Raw genomic sequence first — 24,139 nt, forward strand, 5'->3', positions numbered from 1 at the left:
TTAATTCAGTTTTTTGTTGACTGCATTGAAGTATGATAAAAGATCCGCGTCAGCTCGAGTTACCCAGGCCGTGTTTAGCGCGATTGTATCTAGCGCTATTGAAGCTCCCTTCTGATCACCGAATAACTCTTTGAACTGGAAAAAAGATAATAAGTTTATATATAAATCTTCCAGTCATTAGTAAGGTTGAGATATTTTCCCGGTCAGACTGTAATGGTGCGTGTGCCGTGTCAGTAACGCTTAAACACAGACGGTCGCGGGTTCTATTCCCGTTCGAAGTGGATTTTTCTGGACCTGATAGCGATCGTTACTAGGTATATAGTAGGGAATATATCCGCCAACCCGCATTGGAGCAGCGTGGTGGATTAAGTTCTGATCATTTTCCTACATGGGGAAAGAGGCCTATGCCCAGCTGCGGGATATTACAGGTTGAAACGTATGAAGTACTATGCCCTACCTTAACTGATCTCAGAATCAATCAATCAGTATTGATTGTGTATTAGTATTGGCTGTATCTGATTATATACCACTTGGAAAAGAGAAAAGGATGGGGTCAGTTCCAAAAATCGAGCTGAGAAAACATTGGAGTGGGAATCAGTAAGAACATTCGACGTCATAAAATACCTGCCTTCTAGTGAGATCAATCACAGTTTAAGGCGGCATTCTATAGTATGTACAATATATTGCCTTTACTAAAGACGAGTTGAGTCAATAATAAAAATTACGATTGTCTTTGGTTTTAGTATTGCAGATTATATATATATATATATATATATTCTTACCCTATAATAGTCCTTAGGTTGGTGGAGACACCTCGCGGCGGCTTGTAGGGCGGAAGGCGGAAGCGTCGTAATGTTTAATATCCGCCACACTCCCGCCGCACCGCGCCATCTGTGTTTTCATTCGTTCTTAAGTGCAATAACGTATATAATCTTTAATAACCCGTAATGTACCCGTAACGGGTAATCTTTGATAACCCGTATTTACTTGACTATTTTATATATATATATATATATATATATATATATATATATACGTTATTGCACTTAAGAACAGAATATACAGAAAATTACATATATATTTGATGGCAAAGGTGGACTTATCCCTAGAAGAGATCTCTTCCAGTCAACTAATGGTCATGAGAGAGAGTGTCATATAGCGGGGACACAGTGCAAGAAATAACAATATTGAGAAAATAGTTGAATAACTGTAATGTATTACAAACTTATAAGTGTAAATACATACACACAGACATATCATACATATATATACATACCTTACATTTATACATACATACATATACATATATATATATACATACACACATACATACATACACACATAAATACATACAAATACATAACATAACAGATAGGTAATTATATACTTACATACTCACTAAGTAGATGATTGTAAATTGACTTGAGAAATAAAGTGCTCCTTTAATTTACGTTTGAAGGAGACAAGGGAAGGACTTTTTTGTATACTTTCCGGGAGTTTGTTCCACAGTATAGAGGCGCGTACCGTAAATGAATTAAGTTTGAATTTTGTATTGCACTTTGGTACATCCAGCTTTGTTGTAATGCCAGGGCGCCTGGAACGATTAGGAGAGGGTAGGAAGTGAAAACGGGATCGAAGATAAGAAGGAGAGTTTGGATCACGTAGGATATTAAAGAGAGTAGATAGGATATGCATATCACGGCGAAGGCGAATAGGGAGCCATTTGATCTGAGCACGGAAGTGAGAGATACGATCAAACTTTCGCAAGCCAAAAATGAAGCGTACTGCGAGATTCTGAAGTCGCTCCAACTTTCTAAGCAGCTCCTCTGTCACATCCAGATAGCATACATCGGCATAGTCAAGGATAGGTAGTAGAAGGGATTGCGTGAGCATATATTTGGTTTTGAAGGGCAGAAAATACTGGAGACGCTTGAGAGAGTGAATCGAGTAATGTATTCTCTTGCTGATTTCGTTAATATGAGCTTTCCAAGACAGGTTACAGTCCATAATAAGGCCCAAATTTCTAACCTTATCAGAGTAAGGGATTGGGACCCCAGAGTAACAGATTTTAGGTACCAACTCCCAGTCAAGTCTGCCTCTCAACCGACTGCTACCAATAATGATGGCTTGTGATTTTGCAGGATTTACTAGCAGACCAAAAGACTCAGCCCAGACCTGAACAGCAGCAAGATCATTATTTAAAATTCCAACAGCCTCATCCAACTCCGTCAAGCTGAAGTGTCGGTATATTTGTAGATCATCTGCATACAGATGGAAGGGAGAAGTGATAACACGGGAAACATTATTAATAAAGACAGAAAACAGTAAAGGAGATAATACGCCACCTTGTGGAACGCCAGCAGTGAGGTCCATCCAATACGACGAGCTATCATCGAGAGTCACACACTGCTGGCGTCCAGAAAGATAAGAGTGAAACCAATCAATAGCTGTGGGTGAAATATTAACAGCTCGCAAGGTACCAAAAAGAATGTCGTAGTCAACAGAGTTAAAGGCACTGCTGAAGTCCAGCAGAATCATGGCAGTGAGCTTGGTTTGATCCATCGCACACCGCACATCCTCCGAAACATTCAGCAGCGCTCCCACAGTGCTGTGGGATGGACGGAAACCGGATTGAAAAGGACATATGAGCTTGTGAGAGGAAAGATGGCTGTAAATTTGACTATGCACGACGGATTCTAGGACTTTGGAGAGTAGAGGAAGAATAGAAATAGGACGAAATTGAGAAGGATTAGTAGGATTGGCGGTTTTAGGAAGGGGTATGACTAGGGCTTTCTTCCATAGTGATGGAAAGACATTGCATGTAAGTGAAAAGTTAATAATGTGTGTTATTACAGGTGCAATGTTCTCCAACACAGGAAGAATCATGTCGAGGCTGAGGCTATCGCTACCAATAGCCTTTGTTGACATGGAACGGACATGCTTCTTGATAGTTTCTTGTGAGACTGTTTCGAAAGAAAAGAGAGGTAGGTCTGGTGGAACAAGAGTAGATAAAAATGAAAGAGTAGAAAATTTTGTATTAGAATCCACAGTTTTAGGAGGGGTAGTAAAGTAAGTATTTAAAGAGTTGAGATCAACGGAAGTTTTGCAAGTTACCGTGGATTTGCCCACACCTAGTGACCTCAAGAATCTCCAAGCTTGCGCTTGGCAGAGATTCTGAATTAAAGAGTGGATGTAACGGCGTTTAGCATCCCTGCACAATCTGTTGCAGATGTTACGAAGCTTTTTGTACACATTCAAGTTTTCTTCCGTTGGATTTTTTTTGTTTTTCGTTTTCGCTCTATCGCGTTTGGCCATTGTCCTTTTGATAACAGGTGTTAACCAGGGAGCAGGAAGATGTTTAATACGTACAGGTTTTACAGGTGCATGTGTGTCGTAAATTCTAATTAGTTCAGCAGTAAATGAGGTGACCATATCATTGATATTGCTTGCCGCGAGTGTAGTGGACCAATCAGTGTTTGTAATGTCCTCTCTCAAGCGTTCTAAATCCATATGCTTAAAATTTCGCTGAAAAAGAACTTTACCTCTAACCTTGGGTGGGCGTACTTTATATGCAAGAAAAATAAGGTCGTGGTGAGAAAAGGGGGCTGTCATTTGCCCATGAGAGATAGCAAGGTTAGGGTTAGAGATAGAGATGAGGTCGATGAGTGAAGGTCTGCAGTTGGGAAAGTAATGTGTAGGTGCGGTAAAATTAAGAGTCTGCAGGTTCAATGATGATAAGATGGAATTCAAGGTGTTAGTTCTCATATCATTTTTTAGTAGGCATGTATTGAGATCACCCATGCAAATCACATGATCGTATATGGGTACTAGTCTCTCTAGAATATCTTCGAGTGTGTCAAAATAATTAATTTTGTCACTAGGACAGTACAGAATGCCAAGCAGTATTTTTTTGTGACGGGTAATCAATTCTAGGTACAGATATTCCAGAGAGCCAGCAGCCTGAGGGCTAGATGCGCAAACAACAGTAGCGCGAATATGGCTGCGCAGGTAAATGCCCACACCACCACCACCCCGATCAGCACGGTCATTTCGGTATAGTTGGTAACCCGGAAGAGAACAGTATGTGGATGGGATTGAGGGTTTGAGCCAAGTTTCAGAAACGAGGACACCGTCGACTATGCCGGTGCTAAATGATGTGAGAAGATCCGAGTAATGAGCTAAAATGCTCTGCGCATTGATATGCACAAAAGAGAGGGAGTTAAGGTCATTAAGAAAAACTTTAGATAGCTTCTCTTCGAGTAGATCCGAATCAGATAGCGAAGAGCTAATACTACTTTCAGCACTTGCATATTCATCTGAGGAGCAAGTTATATAATCATCGTCAAACATAATAAATACTAAAAATATTAATTGTAAAGTAATAAAATGTATCTATAAATATATAAATAAATAACTTAAAATAAGGTTATATTAATAATATCAATAAATAAATAATATATATGTATATTATTTTTATATATTATATAAATAAAAAATTAATAATAATACAGATGAAAAAAATATTAAAAAAATCAAAAATATATATTGTATTTTATCTACTTACGTAGTACTACTTGTCGATGTAATTGAATTCAGTTATTTTTTGTTTGCTAGCAAACAAAATTATTGAATCAAAAATAAAAATATCGTCTTAATAATTGTGTAACTAGTAAAGTCAACAACCGCCGTATTTATTGAGATTTGTGATGATTTGTGTTTGTATAGAAAAAATAGCTCCGACGCTCGACTGGAGTTTACTCCTTCAGATCGTCTGTCTAAATAAGCACAAAAAGGCTTACTAGTCTAAGTAAAACATTAATACCGTATCAAATGGTAAATAAACGAATCAAATAACCCCATCTAACGGAATCCTATTGGGTTTTAATAGATGGCGCTATTAGAAAACGTCATTTTCTATCGGAACCCAATTGGGTTCTGATAGATGGCGTTACGATAAACGTAACGAAGTCATTCGTTCAGTAGATATTACTCTTCATATTTTTTTCATACCGGATGCCTTATTTGAAAATTCGTAAGGAGTGAACTCGAAAACAATTAAAAAAATGATATGTTCCCAAAAAAGCCAGTACGAAGTTCTTTAGGTCAACTATTTTTGATATAAAATGACTTGTACATACTTGCAAACTCTCTGGCACAGTGTCGTCACCCAAGTCTTCCACTCTCTGCCTCGTTGCGCCTCGCTTGATAGCACCGTGTATGCGAACCTTATAAAATAATATCACTTATATATACATAAGCCGCGTTGGCACAACGGTTACAGTCATGGATTGTACCTGTTGCGTTGGCGGTTGCGGGTTCGATCCCCGCACATGACAAACATTTGTATTGGCCATACAGGTGTTTGCCGTGGTCTGGGTGTTTGTGCAGTCCTTGTGGGTCTCCCCACCGTGCCTCGGAAAGCACGTTAAGCCGTCGGTCCCGATTGTTATCATGTACACCTGATAGCGATCGTTACTCATAGTAGGGGTTATATCCGCTAACCCGCATTGGAGCAGCGTGGTGGATTAAGCTCTGATCCTTCTCCTACATGGGGAAAGAGGTCTATGCCCAGTAGTGGGATATTACAGGCTGAAGCGATATATACATACTTTATACTTATACATATATTCACGACGCTCGCGAGCTTTTTATTCGTTATCGAGTGATTAATTACTGGGGACGGCAGTGAACTTATTATTACTTATTTTTGGTGTTGCAGACTGATAAGCTACGGTAATCGCTTATCATCAGGTAAGCCGTACGCTTGTTTGCGGATCTAGTTAAAAAAGTGATATTTTGAATGTATAGTTAGGTTAACGCCTATATAGTCTTCCTCGGGAAACAGACTAGCTAACAGAAAGCAAATTATTCCATTCGAACTAGTAATTCCTGAGATTGGCGCATTTGAACAAGCAAACAATTTTTTTCAGATTTATAATCTTTATAAAAGAAAAATATAAATGTTTCTTCTGAGCGGTTGTTTGTCACTGAACTGCTCCTAGACGGCTGGACCAATTTGGCAAACAATTTGTCCATATATTTCTTTGGGTTCATGGAGGATTTGAAAACACAATTGGATCAGGAAGGTGGCGCTGCTATCGGAATATCAGCACCAAAGGTAGTTAAGCTGTATTCTGGGCAGGACAACGTTTGGCAGGCCCACTAGTATTATTATAGACTAGATGCTGGGACAGATTTCGTTCTGTTAAAAGTTCATAGTAAAAATTATTATTTTTTGTATGAAAACCTTCCGTGGGACTTAATGAACATAAAAAAATAACAAATTAGCCGAATTGGTCGAGCAATCCTCCACTTATGTGCTTAGAAACATTCATTTTTATTTATATAGATACAATCGACTGAGTGTGTCCGGCTCGGTGTTGCTGTGTGGTTACGGCAGTAAGAATATAGCCACCCCCTCTCTTCCCGTGCGTGTCGTAAGAGGCGACTAAGGGATAACACAGTTCCACTACCACCTGGGAACTTAAAAAATTGACCGATGACGGGATAACCATCCAACAGCTTGCTTTGAAATACAAAGGCCGAAGACCGGCAGCAGCGTCTTCGGTGCGACAAAGCCAGCCCTGCGGTCACCAACCCGCCTGTCCAGCGTGGTATGGCAAAACACATGAGTTCACGCCATTTTTGGGCTGAACTTGTGGAGGCCTATGTCCAGCAGTGGACTGTGTTAGGCTGAAATGATGAGTGTATCCGGTTATACCCGGCTACCTGTACAGCAGCCAGTCGTCCTCGGGCGAGGCGAGCGCGGCGAGCAGCGCGGAGGGCGCGGGGGCGGGGCGCGGGGCGGGCGCGGTGGGCGGGGCGAGCAGCGCCCGCCAGCACGCGCGCCACGCCCCCGCGCCGCGCCGCCTCACCCCCGCCGTGAGCGCCGCCTACAAACCGGGAAAACAGTAGTCTTGGGCCTAGTCGGTCACCACTAAAAGGCCTTCTACACGGTCGGGATTGACCGCCGACCGTCGTGTTCTTGGTCGGGTCAACCAATTTTTGTATTCATTCTACACGGTCGTTGGTTGACTCAACTTGTCAGTTCTTTTCTGGTATTTGAAGCGATGGGTCCTTGCCTTTTAAAGCAACATAAACTCGGTTTGGCAATAACTTTTTTATGCTAAAGTGAAGTGAAGTTTTTTTGGTTCTTTTCTTTGTATAAATCGGATCCAATGTCCCAAAGACATGGCAAATCACCAACCAAGGCCGTTGACATCAACCAAATTTTGGTCGGGTCAACCGTTTTCCACACTGTCCATTTTTATATCAACCCAACCAAGGACACGATGGTCGGCGGTCGATCCCGACCGTGTAGAAGGCCTTTGAGAGCACTCGATTTACTTCATATTATCCAATGTTGGGGGAACTAGTTCGCTCTTTCATTAGTTCTTTTTTGAGAGACATGAAATTTCGTCAAATATTTATTTATTCATTATTTCAAAACGTTCTTAAAGTCCGTTAGATGTGGATGTGAAGTTGTTTAGAATCGATAATCGATAATATTGATATTGAAATGTCAAGGCACGCAAAGTAAAAGTAAATAACTCGGTTGGTCAATTAACGCCACTGTCTAGTAAAGCGGACAAGTACACATGTCAGAAGTGAAACATCTTTGGCAAACTAATTTTTAAGTCTCGTTTGTATTTATACAAAGCTAAAGCTTTAGATTTCCGTTTCAGCGCCATCTAGTTTGCAATGTAATACTATCGATATTAATGTAAATACCTTTGTAGTTTCTATAGCTCACGCTAGCTCTGTTGTTTGACAAAAACGTTGCACATTTTTGTGACGCTAATATTATTATTGGTGCGTTTCATCTGTAAAAAAATTACGCTCATACGCCTTAAGGTTTTACTTCAAAAATATAAAAAGAACTAAGGGCGAGATCATCGATGAACTAGTTCGCATAGTTTACCTAAAGGAGCGCTCTCCCCACCTAGGTCGTTCGCGAACTACTCCAGACTATTTTACAGAAGAAATAAATATCTTTTAATATACACACACGGTCGTCTGTTCCTAAGTTAAGCAACTTAATGATTGTGTTGTAGGTAACATCTAATAAATGCTCTGGTGTAGTGGTGTTAGTAGTCGCCTAAAGCACCTAAAGTTGAATGATGACGGGATAAGCATCCAAATGCTGGCTTTGAAATACACAGGCCGAAGACGGGCAACAGCGAGGCCTATGTCCAGCAGTTGACTGCAATAGGCTGGAATGATGATGATGATGATGATTTGATGACTACCCTAAAGTCTTACGATTTACGTTTACGATAACAACTGGACCGACGACTTAACGTGCTTTCCGAGGCACGATTGTTTAGCGCCATATTAATATTAATCCGTCTCCTAAATAAAAAAGAAGTTTGCTCCTAGCCGTAGGATGTTAGAGGCTTAAGGGTCTACCCTACCTCAGCTCGAATTCAGATTTCACCCGTACTAAATACACATGAGAATTGAGAACGCTTGGTTGTTCATCGCGCGAATTATATGTATTTTCTCCCCACAAACATTATCAATAGTTATTTTTTAAAAACCGCAACATATAAAATGTTTTTCATACTTATTTCAATTACCATGCTTAATCTCAAGTCCATAACTTCTATATTTACTGAGATATTAAGGTTTTAATACAAAAATTGAGGTAACTTTGCGATTTTTTTGTATCGAGAAAATTGTATGGAATCGTGTTTTCGAAACATATGAAAGATAGTTTATGTCCTGAACTTTATCATATATTAATTTCAAACTTAAAGATTCAGTAGTTTGGAAGATATGGACATCCTGCCGAGTGGAAAATAAGCAATTTGAGGTAGCATACACTCTTAATCGTTACGAATCATTGCTACTGATAAATTAGTCTCACCTCCAGTGACGTAGCCGCTCCTGGGTTTGGTATGTGAGGAAACTGGATGTAGTATTAATGTTGCAGGCATAACATGCTACGGTAACCGCTCACCATCAGGTAGGATGAACGCTGGTTTGCCACGCTATCAGTAATAATATTTCAATCTCACCTCCTGATATATCTCGGGTATAGATTTGTTTTCGTTCAGCCAGCCGTCGAACAGCTCCAAGGCCTGTTCTGTCACGTTCTCGTTCCCCCACTCCACGCCCGCTGTTAGTAGCGCTCCACTTAACCACCTGGTAAGGTTTTAATTACAACTGCACTATAAGTAATAAATAGGATTATATTAATGGTATTTTTATATGGCAAAAAATAAATTAATATTTTGAAGTGTATTTTACTGTTATATGAACGAAAAACAGGCCTATAAAAACTTTGGAAGTTGCGGTTAAAAATATCTTTAGCAAAGAAGAGTTTGATGAAAAAAGCAGAAAAATATATCATTCACTTTTATCATTTGTCCGTTATCCATCAGATAGTTTTTATTTTTTCCTTTTCCCCCCCCTTTTTCTGTCTCCTAAATTTTTTATTCAATCATGACTTCAAATTATCTTAAATAATAACCATATAATAAATAACGTCTTATCTTGTTAAATTACGCAAGAACCTTTATCCATCGCATTTCCAATAAACAAGGATCATTTAGGTCATATAAAACCGCAAAATACTCACAGCTGGTCTTCATCAAGCCCAGGATCCTGTAAATCCTGATGGGTATACAATGGTAATCTTGGAGGAAGGGTGCTGAGGAGGTTCTGGAGGTGAGGTCCTGATGCTGCGACTTGGAGCAGTTCCCTCCACCAGGATAAGTGACCGACCACCACTTTCCATACCGCCCAGTGACGTTCGGTAGTTAGGTGGGCTAAAATACATGTATAGATTTTTTTGAATGAGAACATAACATCAGCCTATATAGTTAAGATTTTTTAAAACGTAGAATCATAAAAATTTCCTGGTTATTGTAGGCTAATATTTAATAAGTTTTTTTTTTCATGATTATTATATTACTAGCGACCCGCCCCGGCTTCGCACGGGTGCAATGCTGATACTAATTATACTACAGAATGTCTTAATTAATAGTGTGAAGCTAGCTTATAGTATGGTTATTAACATAATAACAACAACATTCAAATATGCGTCGTTAGATTACACGTTGTTACAGAATGTGTTGAAGAAATAAAGGTTCACTGCTCGTTCCCCTTAGGTGATAGCGTGATAATATGTAGCCTATATGTTGATCCGACTTCTTAATAATATTCGTGCCAAATTTGAAGTAAATCCATGCAGTACTTTTTGAGTTTATCCCGGACATACATACAGACAAACAGACAAAAATTCTAAAATTATATTTTTGGCTTCGGTATCGACTATAGATCACACCCCATGTATTCTTTTAAAAAAATATTCAATGTACAGTTTTGACTTTCCTACCATTTTATTATACGTATAGGTAATACTCAAAATTTAGTTTATTTGGAAGCTATACAACGCAAATTAAAACGTATGTATGGTCAAGAACATACGTTCATGGTTGTATTATAACGTCACTAGTAAATGGTCACATGTCATGTGTGGTCACAAATGTGTGGTAAATGTGTGGTCACAAGTGTGTGTCATGGTGTGGTCAGCAGTGTATCTTACCCGCGGCAGCCACAGCCCTACTGGCAGGCAGTCGACCAGCCCTGCTGAGGACGAAGGCGTCGTCCAGTAGAAGAGCCCTTTCCGCGGGCGCGCCACTAGCGTATAGTTCCGCGGCTCGCCTTGCTAGTGCTTCTGCCGACTGAAATATTATTGACACGGACATCCATTGATAATAATAATAATAAATTTATTTGTGAAAACACACTGCATCAGGTTAAAATTATATAAAAAGAAAACATAGTACATAATTTACAACAAGGACTAACTACAAAGAGCAAAACGTAAAACAAAACAAAAAAAGAGATACAACAAAAGCTTATCGATTTAAAGTATTTAACAAAATACATTGTTTATATAAGTTTGCAGCATGCCTCACAAAAAGGTGTGACCTCAGTTTACGTTAGGACTGTTAGTCCTAACACTGGTTTTCAGGTTTTGGTTTTTGGTGATCACGTGATCTTTTTAAAAGAAAGAAAGACATTGACTAAATTGATGAACCCGTTGGCGCAGTTTGTAGTGACCCTGCTTACCGCTCCGAGGGTTGTGGGTTCGATCCCCGAGTCTGGGTGTAATGTAAATATTTGTTTATATATTTTTATATGTATTATTTATAAGTATGTTTATCGGAAATTTTTTTTAGATATTATACCAGTCGGCTGCTACTTATAACACAAGCATTAAGTTGCTTACTTTAGGAACAGACGACCGTGTGTGTATTGTGTAGATATTTATTTATTTGAGACACATACACTGCTTACAGACACACAACAAACAGAACGAGAGCACAAATACATTAAAAAAGTAAAAAATAAATAAATCAAAATTAAGTAAAAATGTAAATAAAAATTTAAATAATTGATTTAAAATATGAAAAGTAAAATTACATCAAATTAAAAAAAAAAAAAAAAAAAAAACGAAAAGAATAATAATACAAAAAACATGAAATCTTTTTGAGGTTATAACGTCTTATAAATCGATGAACACCGGCTGCACGCACGAAAAAGTGTCACGTTCCGCCTGAGCCTGAGCGTGCAAGCGAGAGCGCGGGATAAGTGATAAAGAGGCACGATCAACCCAAGCGTTGGCTTGTGACACATTGATCTCTACTCGCGTGACGTCAGAGCTAACAGTTCGAAATAATTCAGTGATCATAATTCAATTCAATTCATACAAGTATGCAATTTTTCATCAATGGTGGTATGACGTTATCACGTAAAACTATCGTCCGTTAACCGACTTTACAGACAATAATTTGTAGTAAGTTTTTGTGCCCATACTCGCGTTGGCGCAATGGTTACAGCCATGGATTGAACCTATTGCGCTGGCGGTTGTGGGTTCGATCCCATACAGGTGTTTGCCGTGGTCTGGGTGTTTGTGCAGTTCTTGTGGGTCTCCCCACCGTGCCTCGGAGAGCACGTTAAGCCGTCGGTCTCGGTTGTTATCATGTACACCTGATAGCGATCGTTACTCATAGTAGGGAATATATTCGCCAACCCGCATTGTAGCAGCGTGGTGGATTAAGCTCTGATCCTTCTCTCAGTATTGGGATATTATAGGCTGAAGCGTAACTTGGTGATGTGGTGAGGTTTTAGACTACCATCTCCCCCATAGACAAAAATATTTGTTTTTTTTAAATGAATTTTAGTATAGTTTAAAGTGAAGCTGCCACCGATTCGGAATATAGATTCTGCAGAGAAGAATCGGTAAGAAACTCCGCAGAAAGTATAAGCCAGTTGAATCTCTACGTACCTCGCCAGCATTCCGGTCGAGAGGCGCAACGCGGTATAAACCCCGTGCGCCCACGTTGTATCTAACCCATTTATGTTTGCCCAGCTCTGGGATTACCACTGGAAAAGTTTTGTTATACTAGAATAAAGTGTTCATACAAGATTGTTTTTTTGATATACCGATGTTGATAATTAGTTTTTTGTTGGAAAGGAGATATCCCAAGTGTGGTACCATGATAAGGAAACCAGGATCTGATAGAATTCCAGAGAAATCGAGGGAAACCCTCGAAAATCGTTGTGACGACTAGCGCGTTTGTACATTTTTTTCATCTACTTACAAGATGAATAACAGATTACAACAGTAATGGCATGCTTTACGGAGTATGAGAATAATTAATTGTTTTGCTCGCAAACGAAAAAAAAAACGACTTCAATTACACCGACAAGTAATACGTATGTGAGCAGTACGTAAGTAGATGAAAAAAATGTACAAACGCGCTAGTCGTCACTACGATTTTCGAGGGTTTCCATCGATTTCTCTGGGACGTAATCGTCAGATCCCGGTTTACTTATCATCATGGTACCACACTTGGGATATCTCCTTTCCAACAAAAAACTAATTATCATAATCGGTTCATAAACGACGAAGTTATCCCCGAACATAAATACACACACACACACATATATATATATACGATCGAAATGAGTAACCTCCTACTTTTTTGAACTCGGTAAAAAAGGAGGAGGTTCTCAATTCAAGAGCAACTTTAGATGGGCGTTACTTCATAACTTTGTATTGGGTGGACCGATTTCGATGATTCTTTTTGTAATCGAGATCTGATAACAACTTTTGGAGTAATCTTTGATAATGCGTATTTACTCGACTGTTTTTTCGTCGACCTACGTTGTTTTACTTGTCGATGTAATTGAAGTCGGTTGTTTTTTTTTTTGTTTGCGAGAAAAGAATTTTAGAAAAGTTGAAAATTTGAACATTTCATTTGGAAGAATATAAATACAAAATGTGTACTTCATCATTCATCATCATTTCAACCTAACACAGTCCACTGCTGGACATAGGCCTTCATAAGTTCACGCCAAAAGTTGCGTGAACTTATGTGTGTTGCCCATAGTCACCACGCTGGGCAGGCGGGTTGGTGACCGCAGGGCACTTTGTCGCACCGAAGACGCTGCTGCCCGTCTTCGGCCTTTGTATTTCAAAGCCAGCAGTTGGATGGTTATCCCGCCATCGGTCGGCTTCTTAAGTTCCAAGGTGGTTGTGGAACCTTGTTATCCCTTAGTCGCCTCTTACGACACCCACGGGAAGAGAGGGGTAAATGTGTACTTAGTTACAATTAATTATTTTTTATCTTTCTTTATTATTAATAAATAAACGTTTCATTATTAAAGGTCTTTTGATTCAACAGTTCAGAATTATGTCTTTACCTCATAACTCATAACTTTTCATATTTCAGTTACCAAATATGTTCTAAGATGTAGAGTGTGTAGAAACTTTTCAACAACAGGGACGTATTTTAAATTTCAGCGCCCCGGGTCAATAAAGTTTGCCCCATAAATTACGTGAAAAAGGTAAAATCAGCGAATGTGTTAGGTATGTGATTTCTCGGAATAGAATTGATTATTATTGCTTTGAAATTTTTCTGCTGGCCTTTTTTTAAGACACCAATTCCTTCATTTTTATGTAACATTTAATGAAAGTATACAGTATATTTATCCGAAATGTATTTTGGTTGACCTTTTTTAAACATCCCTAGTATGTAGTACGTAAACCTGGCTGGTAAAACCGCCCCTCACAGGGCCATGACCACCACACCGGGCCATGACCCATTTGGCCCTAGGGTAAATACGCCCATGAACGTACGGTTTATCTCAACATTCTTCATGTTATGGGTTTAGTGAAAGGAATTCAAGAAAATGTCAAGTTTACTCACTTTCAGTATCATTAATCCAAATTAAATACGTGACGTTCTCCAGCCATCTCGATGTGTGTTTTGTGTCATTAACAATGTCGTACCTGAAAGTAACATCAAAATTTATTTTGACGAAATGCAGAAACATTAAATTAAACGAAATACACTTTAAACTGAGTTAGGTTACGCAGGAAATGGGCCACAGCGAGGAAATGTCCCGCTCGAAATATGGAGCAGCCCGACTGGGGTATAAAGGTATCATACTGCTTTCAAGCAACAAGGAAACTGATAAAGTTGGGGGTAGGGTTGGTAACACGCTTGAGATGCTTCTGGTGTTGGTGGCGTCCATCCGCTTACCATCAGGTGAGCTGTACGCTTATTTACCGACCAAGTTTTATAAAGTAGTACTGTGTGGCTACGGTACTAAAGAATATAGCCACTCCCTCTCTTCCCGTGGGTGTCGTAAGAGGCGACTAAGGGATAACAAGGTTCCACAACCACCTTGAAACTTAAGAAGCCGACCGATGGCGGGATAACCATCCAACTGCTGGATTTGAAATACACAGGCCGAAGACAAAGCCAGTACTGCGGTCACCAACCCGCCTACCCAGCGTGGTGACTATGGGCAACACACATGAGTTCACGTTATTTTCGTTAACTTGTGGAGGCCTATGTCCAGCAGTGGACTGTGATAGGCTGTAATGATGATGATGATGATGAATTTTTATAAAAAACGTAAGCCTTACCAAGTACCGTTCTGCATATTCTCAGTAACGTTCTTCCATTGTTTCGTAATATTCTCCAATTCTTCTTCATCGCTGTTTATCGGTCCCACGGAGAAGGTGACCGGTATCACCCACTTGGGGGCGGGGGGAGCTTTCGTTGTTTTGACTGTCGTTTGTTTTGTCGTTGTCGGAGTCGGTGTTGTCGTTGTTGTGGAATTTATATCCTCTTCTATTGTTTCCGTGAAGTTTTCTGAAAACCGGTAAATATAATTATGTATTATATTCTTGTTATAAAAAATATATACTAAATGAAAGCTACCTAAGTGTTAGATACTTAAACAGAGCGGTACACGTCAATCAAACGAGCTAGTTAGTTGCACACTGATTTATTGACAGTTGACCGTTATACTTATAGTGCGCGGTAAGCGCATACACAACACTAAGGAACCAAAACACTAAAAATTTATAAGAAAACAAGCTTTTAAAATTTCCACCAGTGTTAACTGTTTACGTTGTTATGTGTGAATTTAATTACATCGACCAATAAGATAACGAAAAACTAGTGAAGTAAATACGCGTTACTAAAGATAAATAATTAGAAAAAAAATTCGTCAGGTCTCGATCAAATTTAAACGGAACCACATAACAAGCACTGTCTTTTGATTAAAAACGATTCCACCCAGTAGAAAGTTGTGAGGTAACACATATAAAAACAGTCAAGTTGATAACCCCGTTCTTTTTATGAAGTCGGTTAAAAATTAAAAATATTTATATATTCAAAAGATAAACAAACGAAAAACCAAAAAAAGAAATGGAATTTCCGCCAATTATGTAAATTTACTCACAGTAATAAAAAGTTTAAAATCGGCTTGACCGATTCTCATGAAATTTTGTGTGCATATTGAGTAGGCCTGAAAATCGAACAACATCTATTTTTCATACCCCTATATATTAAGGGTAGTCCACCACTAAAATTCTTTTAATGTTTAGATAAATTATTCTTTAGTTTATTATGATTTGGCGTTGAAAAATACATACAACCCCAAATTTTCACCTTTCTACCACCAACCCCTATTTTTAAATAGCGTTTAGCGGGCAAGACAACGTTTGCCAAATCAGCTAGTTAAAATATATAAATCACCATAAAAATCAATCATAGACACAAGTTCAGTTCAAAGTTCCAGGGGCTTTATAAATTACGCCGATTACGTACCTGTATTTATTTACTTTTATAATTAAAAAAAAAAAAACCAAAACGAATAGAAAAGGCAAACAAAAAGACAATAAAATTCTTCAAAATTAGAAGTTACCTGGTTCATAGAACAGCTCATCGAGTTCAGCTCGTAGCTCCAGAGTGAGGAGACTGGTCAGCATCGGGGGCTCGGGGTCTGGAGGGTCGGCTGACATGACGAATCTGGAACAAAATACGCTTATTATACTTAGCTATAAAACAAATTTAAAGTTAATACTTCGGCCACATCATGAGATACTCTAAGTACCAGCTGCTTCGACTTATTATCCAGGGCATGATCCAGGGCAAGCGCAGTGTGGGCCGTAGAAGAACATCTTGACAAAAAAATCTACGCCAATGGTTTGGGAACAGCAGTTATTCAGGGCTACGGTATCAAGGATACAAGTTGCCAAAATGATCGCCGAACTTCGTGAGAAGATGGCACTTTGAGAAGAAGAAGAAAGTTTATATCAATAATAACTTGATAGCTTAAGCGTATAATTCGGTTGAAGATTATATCAATGATAAAGATGTGTGGATTTAGTGACTTTTTTTTTTGAAAAAGTAACTACGAAGTTGTTTCACTATTTTTCTTTGTGAAATTTACGTTTCTGATCGGTGGTAATTTCATCGTTTCCAAATACACAGGCCGAAGACGGGCAGCAGCGTCTTCGGCCTGTGTATTTGGAAACGATGACTGCGACAAAGTGCCCTGCGGTCACCAACCCGCCTGCCCAGCGTGGTGGCTATGGGCTACACACATATTGAGTTCACGTTATTTTTGGCGCGAACTTGTGGAGGCCTATGTCCAGCAGTGGACTGCGATAGGCTAAGGTGATGAACTTCATCATAACTATAATTATTAATTAAGAATGTAAAATAATTTTAATTTATCAAACAACGATTCCAAAGTGCTTTGAAGCCTAATTGAATAAAGTGCTTTTTAAATTTTTTAAGTGTACATTTGTTTTTCCACGAGTATTTTTTTTTACTATTGTAAAAAAGGAATAATTTATCTAAAAACGAATATATGTATATCAGCTCCGAGTTTCCACTGCAGTTTATCTCTAAGAAAGTTTATCGTGGAATGAAATTAATACCGACTTCATTTTTTTTTAAAAATCCGTGGGCTCTTAAGTGCCCATGCCTTTTTAACGGACTTCAAAAAAGGAGGAGGTTACTCAATATACGGTCCCTGGTGATAAGGGAATTATAAGGAAACCACGATCTGATGATGAAATCGAGGAAAACTCTCGAAAATCCGCAAAACTTTTTACCGGATGTATCGATTTTGATGATTTTTAAGTTAATCGAAAGCTGATGTTTATCATGTGGTCACATTTAAATTTCATCGAGATCTGATTACAACTTTTGAAGTAATCTTTGATAATGCGTATTTACTTGACTATTTTTTCGTCTACCTACGTTGTATTACTTGTCGATATAATTGAAGTCGGTTTTTTTTTTCGTTTGTCTGCAAACACAATTATTATTCTATATATATATATATATATATATATGTTATTATTCAAGATAAGTATTTACGACTATGTTTTTTTTCATATTACATGCTCTATGCATTACTATTTATTACCGAAACCAACTTCAATTACATAGACCAATACAACGTAGATTGACGAAAAAAATATTCAAGTAACGCATTATCAGATATCAATTAAAATCGGTCCACCCACTCAAAAATTCAGCTGTAGCATTATATAAAAAAATACAATCCGATTGAGAACTTCCCCCTTTTATGACGTCGACAAAAACTTAAACGGTCATCTCTTTCTTGTTAGAGACGTTGCGTGCTAAAAGGTCATACTCTACAACTTATATACATACTAGCGACCCGACCCGGTTTCGCACGGTTGCAAAAACTATCAGTGTTCCTTCCTCTGTAATCACTATATCAACTAAAGAAAATCGCATCAAAATCCGATGCGTAGTTTTAAAGATTTAAGCATACATTAACGGGAAGCGACTTTGTTTTATAGTATGTAATGATATACTTACTGATTCACGCGATTTCACTCGCCACGAGATATAAAACAACATGGCGTATTAAAATTAAATTAAAACTCACCTTTCCTGTCTCAGAACAACATCGTTTCCAGATACTTTGGCGCAAAGAAGTGGGTATCCGGGTCTCTCACACCAGCCATCCCACGCGTGGGCGGGGGCGTCCTCTGGGCTTTCGTGCTGGAGAGCGCGCCAGAGATCTCTGAAATATATTTAGTACCAGCTGACGTGGCAAACGTTGTTCTGCCATATACAGGGACGCCGTTATCAGATAGGGGTATAAAAATCAAGTCAAAATGTCGATGGCTCCTAAGTATACTGAGTTAACTAACAATTTTCGATAATTTCATTTTTTAAGATATTAATAACATTTAATTCATTTCAAAAAAAATTATGTCCCTATAAATAACGAAAAAAAAAAAAATACATTATCTCATAAATTAATAACATAATATGAATTTTATTTTACACAGTTTAAGGCTATCAATATATTTAATTTAAAATGATTATTTATATTTTCTTGATTATGCTAACATTTGAAATATAAGCTTACGCTCTTCTTATCGACTTCTTGTAAAGTTATTAGAAGTAGAGTTGACTCAGTATACTTAGGAGCTATCGATGTTTCGGAGGAGTTCAGTAACGAACACTTCGACACAAGATTTTTAAATGTCAGATTTTCTTTAATAATTTAATATAACATTTTTGAAGTAAAACTTCTTTACGCACGCTTGACTTGGGGAGTTAAGGTGAATGCGTGACGAGAGCGTTACGAAAAGTGTGATCGGGCGAGGCGAACGGAAGTTGAGAGGGTATAAGTTAGTGAAGATAGAAAGTTTTACTTCAGTCGTGTGGGCTAAAGTACACTCGATTTTCTCTAAGTTTCCTATTTTCTGCCCAGTTTTCTGTTTTTTTTCTGAAGTATCAAATCAATATTCTGCAAGTATTAGGAAAAACATAAAAAAAAAAAACTAAAAGGGATCATTTCAACAGTTTTCGAGTTTTCCACTTAGTAAACGATTTAGCGATTTATTTTATATGGACAAAAAACTATAAAAACAAATTTATTTATTTACAGAAAAAAGTGTGTGTGTACTTATGTACGCACGTAAGAAGTTATACTTCATTGGCTAACTTCACGTTGCTAACTTCTTCTTCGTCGAGCTAACTTCATGGTGGTTTTTTTTCGTGACGGTGTGCGCGCATATCGTAAAAAATGTACGGTCATAATTTTTCCCTAACGCGCCAAAAGAAGGATAACTTCAAAAACATAATTTAATTGATAAACAGTGCAAATTTATTTAATTTATTCTTATTAAAGTATCAAACTAATTTAGCACTTTTAGCTTTAAATAAGTATAACATATTTTCGGTTTAAGCGAACCGTGGCGCTTAAACCGAAAATAAAAATCATCATATCAAGAATTTCGCTCTAGCGGGTACATCGTTCCATAGCTTAATTGGCTAGAGCGCCGACACGGTCAGTCGGAGACGCGGGTTCGAACCCCGCTGGAGCGGTCAATTTTTGATATGATATTCAAAAATGTTTAGAATGCCTAATGTGTGGGTAACACAAAAATAAAATCGTACATAGTATAACCATATACTTTGTATAGATATTTGTAACTTAATAGTTTTATTCTTAGTACGAAAATGCGAATTAAATTCATATACCTAGCGTCAGCGCTAGCCGAGCGATGATCGCGCAACAGTCGCGCGAGCGCAGCGCGACCGGCTTCCTGTCCGGCTGCTTCGATCGCCATGCTGACTATAGCTGCGCCCTTATAAAAGTAAAAAATATGAGAATTTAATAACAGGATACAATTAGTAGAATGAGAGACCTGTCAAACCTGTATCATAAAGTTATTGTATGAAAATGGAAACAAATAATTAAGAACGCCTTTTTTTGAAAGTGGTTAAAAATGAAGTATACATTATTTATCCCCCATTCTTTGATACGAGTAAGGGGTCATTCGGGTATAACGTAAGCAGAATTTTAGTAATTTTACCCCCCCCCCCCCGGAGGGTACTGTGTGGCTACGGTACTAAAGAATATAGCCACCCCCTCTCTTCCCGTGGGTGTCGTAAGAGGCGACTAAGGGATAATACAGTTCCGCTACCACCTTGGAACTTAAAAAGCCGACCGATGGCGAGATAACCATCCAACTGCTGGCTTTGAAATACACAGGCCGAAGACGGGCAGCAGCGTCTTCGGTGCGACAAAGCCAGCCCTGCGGTCACCAACCCGCCTGCCCAGCGTGGTGACTATGGGCAACACGCATGAGTTCACGTTATTTTTGGCGTAAACTTGTGGAGGCCTATGTCCAGCAGTGGACTGTATAGGCTGTAATGATTGATGATTGAAAACCCTCAAACCCCCTTCAAAGTTTACGTAATACTTGAAATACCCTTTAACTGAGGTGGCTTACTTTGTGCAATGAGAGGTCATCGGTAGCGGATTCAATGTCCGCTTTGTCTAGTCTCGGCGAGGCGACCGCTCGTACGGAATAACTCGAATCCAATCTAGAAAATAATAAAATCAATTTGACTAAAAAATTAAATATATCAATTATTGTAATGTAAAAATGATTTGAATTTAAAAATCTGTTTTTCTTTTAATAAGACAAAGTCCAAGCTCACGAACCGGTCAATTTTGAACACATTGTAAGTCCAATCAATCTAATCAATACATATAATAAAAATGTAATGGACCGCTGTTTGTACAGTTGTTCTTCCAGATTCAGATTCGATCCGCGCTGCCGCCCAGCGCCGGCGCGCGCTCGTGTATGTACGGAACTATGGATGCGGCACCGACCTGAGCGCGGGCAGCACGTGGTCCAGCAGCAGCGCGTCCTGCTGCGGGGCGGGCGCCGCGCTGCCGCCCAGCGCCGGCGCGCGCTCGTGTATGTACGGAACCATGGACGCGGCACCGACCTGAGCGCGGGCAGCACGTGGTCCAGCAGCAGCGCGTCCTGCTGCGGGGCGGGCGCCGCGCTGCCGCCCAGCGCCGGCGCGCGCTCGTGTATGTACGGAACCATGGACGCGGCACCGACCTGAGCGCGGGCAGCACGTGGTCCAGCAGCAGCGCGTCCTGCTGCGGGGCGGGCGCCGCGCTGCCGCCCAGCGCCGGCGCGCGCTCGTGTATGTACGGAACCATGGACGCGGCACCGACCTGAGCGCGGGCAGCACGTGGTCCAGCAGCAGCGCGTCCTGCTGCGGGGCGGGCGCCGCGCTGCCGCCCAGCGCCGGCGCGCGCTCGCCCAGCACCGACGTCAGCGCCTCCAGCAGCCACTGCGAGCTCCACCAGCGCGGGGACACCAGCCCGCCGAACCACTGCCCACGGACATATACTGCACTTCGTAACGTCATTGACAGGCTGTATTATCGAAGTTAAACTTCTTTACGCACGCTTGACTTGGGAGGTAAGCTGGTGAATGCGTGACGAGAGCGAACGGAGCGAGAGAGAGATAGATGCGAGCACATATTTTCTCTCTTTCTCTCATAGCCAGTAACGTTTCGTATATCCAAGACACAGTGCAAGGCTATGGCTAAAGAAATTTTACTTCAGTCGTGTGGTCCAAAGCACACTCGTTTTTTTTTTTATTATTCTGAATGAACAAATGCTATTCAATAGTATTATTATAAGAGTAAAGATTGAAAATATGGTTGTCTGTAGAGTTGGTTTACGGACGATAGTTTAACGTGACAACGTCATAGCGAAACATCTCCTCGGACGCACAGGCCAATCGAGTGGAAGAGAGATAGATGCGGCGCAAGCGTACAATGAGCGTAACGGGACAATGAGTCATCCCTATTCATGCATGCAGCTGGCGTTCATCGATTTATTAGACGGTGTCACGTTAATTTTTTTTATTTTAGTCAAACATTTTACAAATTCCTTCAGCATAAAGATATCAGAAATTATGTGCATTACTATTCGCATATACACATACAGGGTGTCCCAGAAATTGCACGCCAGGCTGAAACGGGAGGTAGATCGACTTTAGATTTATCAAATAAAAGCAATATGACCTCAGTAAAAGTTTTTTAGTTTTCGAGATATTGACACTTTTAGGTTTTTTCAGAAAATCTCCACTTTTTACTCTATTTTTGCTTGTTATGGGCATAAAAAAACCTCTAACTTATAATTTTTTTTCCTAAGCTACCACTGATAGTTGGTTGAGACAACCCAGTATTCTTTTTATTAAAAGGTAGCAAGACATTAAAAAAATAAAATAAAAAACCCAATCTTACTTTTTGTTTCAAAGCGAAACCCCTAACTAAAGTTTGGCTAGCGACTGTGAAAAAAAAATGTAAAAGACTGAGTCAGCAAATGTTCTTAAAAACTAGCCTACTTAATGATCTTTTAAAGGTGGTATAATATTTATAGCTTTTTTTACTAAAAATTGAATAATACCACGTTTTGTCATTGAAATCGAACTACTTACGCAATACTTCAAATAAAAAATAATCCTTAATACAAAGTTAAGCCGACTTTTGTCTTCAACTTACAACTTTTTAGTTACTGTAATTAGCTAAACTGTAATTAAAGTTAGTTTAGCAATGTCCAACAGAGTTATCCATTATCATTTTTTAATTGTTGTTGTAGGCTGGCATCAAAATAATTTAGGTACAGAACATAAGGTTGTATTTTTTTTTATTTTCATTAAGTTTTACAATTACAACATTCAAATAAACATTTACCATTCAGAATTTACATGGAATAAACCATTATAGCAGATTTAAAAGCAAAATTTCTGCCACCTGCTCTTATGCATAACCTGAATCTTCTTAAAAACTGTGTCTTTAAACATGTTAAACTTAAATCAGTAATTTCGCGAGCTGCTTCGTTGATTCGTTGCCGCAATTCATCGACCGATCGAATTAGTTTACTGTACACTTAATCTTTTAAACATCTCCAGTAGAAAAAGTCCAGTGGATTTAGGTCTGGGGAGCGTGGGGGTCACAAAATTGGTCCTAGCCGGCCAATCCATCTTCTGGGGTATGTGTCATCTTATAAGCTCTAACTGCACGAGCATAGTGAGTACCCATCATTCTGCAGCCACATTCTTCTTCTTGTCTCAAAAGACACATCTTCCAAAAGAATGGGTAGATCATTTTGTAAAAATTCTAAATACATTGCTGTATTGAGGGTAGCAGGGAGTTCGAATGGGCCATTGAGGATCCCGGTCCATAGATTTATTTTAAATTGGTGCTGCGAACGGTTTTGTCTTACTTCATGCGAATTTTCTAATTGCCAACTCTGAATATTACGTAGATGAATATACCCATCTCTTTTACAGGCCGCCTCGTCGCTCCATAAGACGTAGTTGAAAAAATTTGGGTCTTCCTCATGCTTCTCCAGCATTGTGCGACAAAACGATACACGTTTTGTATAATCACCGCTTAACAGCGTTTGAACCCTTTAAATATGGTACGGGTGGTATTCGTACCTCTTCAAAATTCGTTGCGCTTGCGATTTAGAAACGCCAGTACTTCGTTCGATTACCTTTAATGAAGTAGATGGGTCCTGTTATACTTATTCTAGTACAACCTCATCCCCTTGAGTACTACGGGGTCTTCCTTGAGAACTTCTTCGGCCAGAGATTCTGCCTTCTCGGTAGGCATTGACAGTGCGAAGAATAATCTCATGGGTTGCTCGCCTGCGGTTAGGGTATCTTTTCGAGTACAATCTCGCTACCAATCTTGCGTTATAACTGGCGTTACCACGTGAAGAAACGCTTCTTGTCTCACCATAAATTAACAACATGTCTGTATACTCACTAGAGGTGAAAAGCACAGGTTGTTCATTTGCCATCTTAAAAGCAGTCCAAAGTAAATCGAGTCTACTAAGAGCGCCAAGTCGTCGTTATGAAACTGTATCCAATAAACTATTTCCAAACACAAGCTAAATGGAATCCAAGTTAATGCGAAGTTGTCGTAAAAATGAAAAC

General features: G+C 39.2%; 1 protein-coding gene across 1 annotated transcript in view; it reads right to left on the bottom strand.

Annotated features, from left to right (window-relative positions):
* LOC123666065 overlaps positions 1–24,139 on the bottom strand; it is a 35,915-nt gene continuing 11,776 nt past the window's right edge. Inside the window, exons 13-27 of the mRNA XM_045600273.1 lie at positions 21,358–21,518; positions 20,615–20,708; positions 19,860–19,966; positions 18,250–18,387; positions 16,243–16,346; positions 14,954–15,182; positions 14,229–14,311; positions 12,298–12,399; positions 10,553–10,675; positions 9,584–9,773; positions 9,021–9,147; positions 6,730–6,893; positions 5,139–5,225; positions 783–891; positions 1–135 (exon numbers count right to left, since the gene is read on the bottom strand). Of these exons, the coding sequence (XP_045456229.1) occupies positions 1–135; positions 783–891; positions 5,139–5,225; positions 6,730–6,893; positions 9,021–9,147; positions 9,584–9,773; positions 10,553–10,675; positions 12,298–12,399; positions 14,229–14,311; positions 14,954–15,182; positions 16,243–16,346; positions 18,250–18,387; positions 19,860–19,966; positions 20,615–20,708; positions 21,358–21,518 (1,953 nt within the window). The remainder of the gene's footprint in view (positions 136–782; positions 892–5,138; positions 5,226–6,729; positions 6,894–9,020; positions 9,148–9,583; positions 9,774–10,552; positions 10,676–12,297; positions 12,400–14,228; positions 14,312–14,953; positions 15,183–16,242; positions 16,347–18,249; positions 18,388–19,859; positions 19,967–20,614; positions 20,709–21,357; positions 21,519–24,139) is intronic.

The sequence above is a fragment of the Melitaea cinxia genome, chromosome 25, assembly GCF_905220565.1.
Source record: "Melitaea cinxia chromosome 25, ilMelCinx1.1, whole genome shotgun sequence".
NCBI lineage: Eukaryota > Metazoa > Arthropoda > Insecta > Lepidoptera > Nymphalidae > Melitaea > Melitaea cinxia.